At 43.0% G+C, this 7032-nt stretch overlaps 1 protein-coding gene across 2 annotated transcripts; it reads left to right on the top strand.

Annotated features, from left to right (window-relative positions):
- Positions 1 to 1489: 1489 nt before the first annotated feature.
- Positions 1490 to 4847, top strand: LOC123398178 (50S ribosomal protein L14-like). Of its 2 annotated transcripts, XM_045092673.1 has the most exons (3): positions 1490 to 1523; positions 2169 to 2272; positions 2756 to 3130. In XM_045092673.1, exons 1-3 carry the CDS (start codon positions 1490 to 1492, stop codon positions 3128 to 3130), a joined length of 513 nt encoding a protein of 170 aa, XP_044948608.1. The 2 variants fall into 2 exon arrangements, 1 of the variants encoding a protein (XP_044948608.1); XR_006610100.1 differs by lacking the exons at positions 1490 to 1523; positions 2756 to 3130 and adding an exon at positions 4736 to 4847 and having other exon boundaries at positions 2214 to 2272.
- The last annotated feature ends 2185 nt before the right edge of the window (positions 4848 to 7032 follow it).

The raw sequence follows: 7032 nt of genomic DNA, 5'->3' as shown, positions 1-7032 counted from the left end.
AATGGGTGATTTCATGTTAGTCACAAGGAACTTAGGGACACAAATAGACCACTCAATGTACTCATAAGAACAACCAACAAATTTGGCATAAACATGCCCATCACTAGCGTGACAGAAAACATAACACTACTAGGGATACCTTATACACACATGCTTATCAGTAGCGCGGTATAAAACGGGGTGCTGCTGCTAATTATCAGTAGCACGTGTAACACCCATCGCTACTTGTATCCACATAGCACTAGCGCGGCCAGACGAGAATGCGCCACTGCTAAAATTGCCACCCCGCTGGCACCAGGCTAGTTCTAGTAGTAGTGCCCTTTTATAACCGTGCGACTGCTAACAGGATAGTAGTAGCGTGTTTTTCTTGCAGGGTGCTACTGATAATTTCGAACATGCCCACATGGAGGGCCCCACTAAACAGTAATGCTTGCCGCCATAGCGCACTAGTGCTACTACATTAGCTGCAGGGCATTTCCTTCACCCGCCCTAATGCTGAAGCGTAGCCACCACCTTTTCCTTCCACTCCCCTCCCACATCCTCTCTTACTTTCACTTTCCCCTAGCTCCCACCTCCTATGCCCTCACTTTTATTCTTCCTCAGTACTTCTCCCCCATTACTCTCTTTCTCCTACCTCTCTTTGTCTCTCCATATTGCTTCTAACTAACTACACCACGTCCATTAATGCAACTCACACTACTAGTAAAAGGGCTATAGATAATATATACACTAATGGCGCACCAGACAAGTGGTGCACCACTCCTATATAGCAGTGGCGCACCATGTGCAGGTGCACCATTAGTGTGATGGACACTAATGGCGCACCACACACACATGCACCACTACTAGCAAACTTTTTTTTCCAAAAGTACTAATGGCGCACCGGGGCCGAGTGTGCCATTACTAGTTTAACTAATAATGCCACCACTCACCCAGTGCGCCACTGCAGTTTCCCTCCTCACGCTCATGCAACCCACCCACCCGCAAAGCTCCCAGCTTTTTCCTCTTCCTCCACCGCCGCCGCGCTTCCTCATCTTGCTAGTGTTTCCTCGTCTCCTGATCCCCCTCGACAGCAGCACCGAGGCGATGGCGCCCGCGGGAGACGCCGGCGAGAAGAAGATGATCACGCTTAAGAGCTCGGACGGCGAGGAGTTTGAGGTGGAGGAGGCGGTCGCCATGGAGTCGCAGACAATCCCCGGTCAAAACATTTTGGAGGCGGTCGCCATGGAGCCGCCACCCCGAGCTCTCCTTCCTTGTCGGCGGCGTTCTCCTACCGGACCAGCGAGGAGCGGAGATCCGTCGGGCCGTGCGAGACCTTCTGGTGTAAGGAAGCCCTAGCTTTGCCCGGCTTGCCGTTCGTTTCGATTCCTTTGCGCGCGCGTGCCAGACTTGGTTCCACCGGTCCTGTGTTAGGCGGATTGCTCCGTGGTGGTGCTATTGTACATGTTGAGACATTTTTGTTCTGCAGGAAGGCGTAGGGCGGGACAAAATGGCAGTGTTCCTCAGGTCAAAGTGCTCTTCAGGTACCCAAACTTCTGAGCCTTCTCAAAGTCTTGCTACTTGAGCCACCTTAGTCAGTCCAAACTTGACATTCCTAGCAGTTATTTACTTGATATTGTAGCACACAAGAGTTGTTCATATGGAATTTGATCCAACACACATCTTCATGGCATGTAATGTTTTTGTGTTATCGGTTGATTACTCTTTGCAAAGATCAAAACTGCTAAAATGCAATCTGTGATTCGCGGCATTGGTGGGAGAAGAACACGGTTTGTTAATTTATTAAATCCTTGGAGAAAAATCATGACTACTACTACTAGTTAAACCTCTGTCTGAATGGTGTGCTACTTGAACCTTGGCCACACCAAACTTCAGAATATGTGTTTTCCTCAAGGAAAATGAGTATAACTTAAATGCTTATACGGATGTCATCTTGTGGTGATTGTGATTATGGTTAACTCTATAACTTAAATGCTTAAACAACTCTCTATAAGAAAATGACTAACTGATGTCCTCACTGTAAGAAAATGATTAGGTGGGAGTATCAGGGAACCCTGTATCTCTAGTCAAATCTTCTCTCTGGATTCCTTTGAAATCTTACCAGTTGCTTTTGGCTTGTGATGCTCAGCAAAATAACGTGATGCAAACACTTATCTTTGTCTATGTAGTTGGGCGTGCTATGATGGGAAGCCTTGGAAACAATCTGTACGGGGGCGTTACCTTGTCTATTGAAACGGTGGCAAGACCATCTCGTTCTAATGCTGTCTGCCAGGTATAGCTGCTTCCTTCAAACCAAAAATGCTTGATTTGTTAGTAATAAGAACAAATATGACCTGTTTAAAGTCATGTGCTGACCTTTTATCTTGAGCACTCAAAAGTTCCATACAATGTTTTATATCTTCTATTGCTCTAAGTAGTTTGTTAAATCGTTGAATAGCTTGTGTTACTATTGATCTGGGATTTTTCTTTCGTTGTCTTAGTTGTCTACAATAGGGTTACAAACTAGATTCCTATGACTTGTTGAGCTCCATTCTTTGGGGTTCTCTTCATGAGGCATTCTCTAAGCATTTTTCTTTGCTCTGTTTTCTGTAAACTGGAAGAGGGCCATAATGTAAGAGTTCGAAATGATGCAAAACTAACAGGATAATTGCTCGAAGTGAGCAATGCATAATTTTCTTGAGGTACTTGTTTACCTAGTCATAGATGTTTTCCAAGTAGAGAGTGGTGGTAACACGCGTTCCTTCTCTGGTTTCAGCAAATCAGAACATTCATCCAGATGAAAACAAACCTCAAGGTGGTGGACAACTCCGGAGCCAAGCGGACTATGTGCATACGGTCCCTTAGAGGAAAGAAAGGAGCGAGCATCAGGGACATGATCATCGGTTCTGTCAAGGAAGCGCGGCCTCGCGGCAAGGTCAAGAAAGGAGACGTGGTCTATGGGGTGGTCATCCGTGCTGCCATGAAGAAGGGGCGTAGCGATGGCAGCAAGGTCCAGTTCGACGATAATGCGATCGTCATCGTGAACAATAAGGGAGAGCTGATTGGCACCAGCTTCCTTGGTCCGGTCACCCACGAGCTCAGGAAGAAGAAGCATCTCAAGATCCTGGCACTTGCCGAGCACATAGTTTGAGATATCTATCTGCTTACCTGGTATCTAGGTGTTAGTTCCGTGGAATGAAATGGACATCTCCAGGATTGTACCTGCGATGTTTTGGTTCTCTATTGCTAGTCTATACTACTTTGCTTTGGTCTTTTTTATCTGCCAATAATCTCTGTTCTCTGAACTGTGGTGAGTTGTTGACAAACCAGACAAGAGTATGTATTTACTCTCCACATTATATTGCGTATGTTCTTCTACATTCAGTACATACATTCATGGTATCTAATCAATTTTCTGCAATTTCCAAATGTTTGAATTACGTTATATATGTTGTTTTGTGTCTTCATGAAAGCTGGCCATTCTGATGAACGCAATCGGATCGAATCCAAGGTCATCGAGTACTGCAACAAGCACGTCCAGGCAAAGCCAGTAGACGCCTGGACCTCCTCCGACACCGACTCCGCCGCTGCCACCCCCGCCGCTCCCGTTGAGGACCTCAAGAACTGGGACGCAGAAGTCGTCAAGGTCGACCAGGCAACCCTCTTCGACCTCATCCTGGTATACATCAAATCGCCTCCCATCCCCTCCCCTCCCTTTGATTTCTAGATCTAGTATTTCTTTCTTTCTTTCCCCTTCTCTTCTGGGTTCTGGCAAGGGCCCGGATCGAGATTGGTTGCTACTTCTTAGGCTAGACTTATTGGCGATTGGCTTGGATTCGATCCAATTGGATTAGGTTAGGGTTTACATACATGATTGGCTTCATAATCCCGTGCTTTTGACCCAAAAAAAACTCTAGAGATTTCTTAGCTGCGGGCCATACAAAATCACTATATAGGCCTTCTTGTGGTCTGATGTCCTTTATATTCTCTACATGAATGACCAAAGGAGCATATAATCTTATTATGCTATGAGAGGATGAATTGTTTCTGTCTACTGTGTAGCTAAATCACCTTATTATATAACTCTTGTTTCCCACTTCGCTGATGTCTCTACCTTTATTATATTGTATCTACTCTTTTGTATTCGATTGCTGGTTGTGAATACCTTCTTCTACCTAGCATTGCTTGGCTGTTAATTTGTGGCCATACATAGTCATATCTAAATTAGCTAGCATTGCTTGACCGTTAACACTTGCAAATGCATTCTGAGAAGCGGTGCTTGTCATCTGAACTAATTCATGAATTATCATATTTTCCGCAAGGATCTATCTGCTCTTGACTCTGTTTTGTTACAGTTATGTTTCTTTATATGAATTTATTATCCATTTATATGTTATAGTTACTGCTGGCACCTGAATCAATGTTCTAGCCTTTGAATCATAATAAAGAATGAGGGGGAGAGAGAGCGGGAGAGAGAGAAGGAGAGAGAGGGGAGACAGAGAGGGAGAGAGAGGGAGGCAGGGAGGGAGGCATCAGCTGAGTGTGGATGAATTTCAGGATTGCGTTCCTTATTTCCTTTTGACATATGTAATTTTCCTTTAATCATTGGGACTAGGCATGGGTTTTTAGCTCTTCAAATCATGTAAGTAGAGATCATTTGACCCATTTGAAGATCAAATTTATAATTAGAGACCATTCTTGAAGATCTTCATGATTTAGAGTGTTAAATTTGACATGTTGATGATTTCATCTGTAGGTTGCCACGCGGATGCTCTTTGGACTATGATATGGACATGAAGGCATTTGTTTTAGTGCCATATATTACTTACTAATGCCCACAAAGTATCATTGTGTATTATATTTTCTATGGAGCTATGTATGTATGGATTCTATGGAACTATATGTATATATGGATGATATGGAATTTTGGATGTATGGATGCTATGGATTTTTGATATATGGATCATGAAATTTGTTATGCAACTTTGCATATATGATATGTGTTGTCGATCAGTCAAACTATAGGGCACTTATTATGTATTATATATTTGATATATATGTTATGTGTTGTTGCATTTGTGGTTTTGAAACAAAACATATATATGCCAGAATCTCTGATGTCATGTGGCTCTCAGCAAAGATTTTATGCTCTCAACAAATACTTCATACTAGTGGCGCACCACTCAACACTTTAGTGGTGCACTTCAAAAAGCACACTAGTGGCGCGTCGTCAACTAGTGCGCCATTAGTAAGCCAGAGCACATGGGTAAATATGGCCCCTGGGAGGCATACTAATGGAGCACCATGGGCTATACTAATGGCGCACCAGGCAGTAAAAAATTCTAATGGCGTGATGCTAGTGGTGCACCTGTAGTGCGCCATTAGTAGCCAAAATAGGTGCGCCACTAGCACGTCTTTTCCTAGTAGTGTCATTTCTCTTTTTCCTCCCCCTCCACTAGTTAGAGTCAGCGCCTTCCCCAACTAGCTAGTTCCACTCATTTAATGAATTGACCTATGTAGCTCCCTAACTAGATCTAGCCATGTCATCAAGTAATCTTTATCCACTTTTGATATTTCCCTAGGTGTGTGGCCACACCGATCGACAAGTCATCATCACCGTATGTGTGCGATATGACATAATTGGGCGATATGAGATAGGTGATTAAAAATTTGTGCTTTTACAACAATGGAAATATGTGTATGTGTGCGATATGACATAATTGGGCTATATGATGGAAATTGTGTGTGCGATATGACATAGTTGCTGCCAAATTGTGCTTGAGTTGCCTATGTTTTAACGAAATGTCGGTTTATTTTTGTTTCGGCTAATTTTGGGCAAACTCTATATGTACTATTTACAGGAAAGGTCATGCCGAATTTTTGTATGACTTTTATGCATGCATGCATTTTTATAATCAATTTGTTTATTACCGCGCATGCATTCATGATGGTCAGTGGAACGATGATGGAAAGGTGGTTGCGGTCGGCGGTGCAAGACAAGAATGATAATAACCGAACACAGATTTTATGTCCATGTCGAAGATACAAAGGAGGAGTTTGGCTCTACCCATATGAGGATGGTCATTTGATGCCGCACCTGGTCATGATTGGCTTCATGATTGGTGGAAGATTATATGTTCAAATCCATTATGCTATTTAACACCCCTCTCATCTTGAGCATGATTATCATTTGTGAGTAGTTATTTTGTTCTTGAGGTCACGGGAGAAATCATGTTGCAAGTAATCATGTGAACTTGATATGTGTTCAATATTTTGATGATATGTATGTTGTGTTTCCCTTAGTGGTTTCATATGAACGTAGACTACATGACATTTCACCATATTTGGGCTTAAGGGAATGCATTGTGGAGTAGTTATTAGATGATGGGTTGCGAGAGTGATAGATGTTTAAACCCTAGTTTATGCACTATTCCGTAAGGGACCGATTGGATCCAAAAGTTTAATGCTATGGTTAGAATTTATTCTTAATACTTTTCTTGTAGCAGCGGATGCTTGTGAGAGGGTTAATCATAAGTAGCAGGTTTGTTCAAGTAAGAACAACACCTAAGCACCGTTCGACCCACATACCAAATTATCAAAGTAGCGAACACGAATTAAGCCAACATGATGAAAGTGACTAGATGAAATTCCCGTGTACCCTCAAGGACACTTTGCTTATCATAAGAGACCGTTTTGGCCTGTCCTTTGCCTCAAAAGGATTTGGCTACCTTGCTGCACTTTTGTTACTACTATCGTTACTTGCTTGTTACAAATTATCTTGCTATCAAACTACTCAGCTATTTCCAATTTTTGTACTTGCAGACATTACCATGCTGAAAACCACTTGTCATTTCCTTCTGCTCCTTCTTGGGTTCAACACTCTTACTTATCAAAAAGGCTATAATTGAACCCTATACTTGTGGGTCATCAACGGTGCACGACTATATCGGTTACGAATATGTTGCAGGCCAGTTGTGCCACGGATATTGTGGCTCCATGCGGTGCATGGATGATACGACGTCTCAGCAACTAACATCTACGAAAGAAGGCAGG

Source organism: Hordeum vulgare, chromosome 5H (genome assembly GCF_904849725.1).
Source record: "Hordeum vulgare subsp. vulgare chromosome 5H, MorexV3_pseudomolecules_assembly, whole genome shotgun sequence".
In the NCBI taxonomy this organism is placed as follows: domain Eukaryota; kingdom Viridiplantae; phylum Streptophyta; class Magnoliopsida; order Poales; family Poaceae; genus Hordeum; species Hordeum vulgare.
Note: the sequence above shows the minus strand (reverse complement) of the source record. Positions and strands in the feature narration are given on the sequence as shown.

Coding starts and splice junctions, on each gene's coding strand:
- LOC123398178 (XM_045092673.1), top strand. CDS start 1,490: ATGGCAGTGTTCCTCAGGTCAAAGTGCTCTTCAG. Junction 1,524..2,168: donor CAGGTCAAAGTGCTCTTCAG/GTACCCAAACTT, acceptor TTGTCTATGTAG/TTGGGCGTGCTATGATGGGA. Junction 2,273..2,755: donor GTTCTAATGCTGTCTGCCAG/GTATAGCTGCTT, acceptor CTCTGGTTTCAG/CAAATCAGAACATTCATCCA.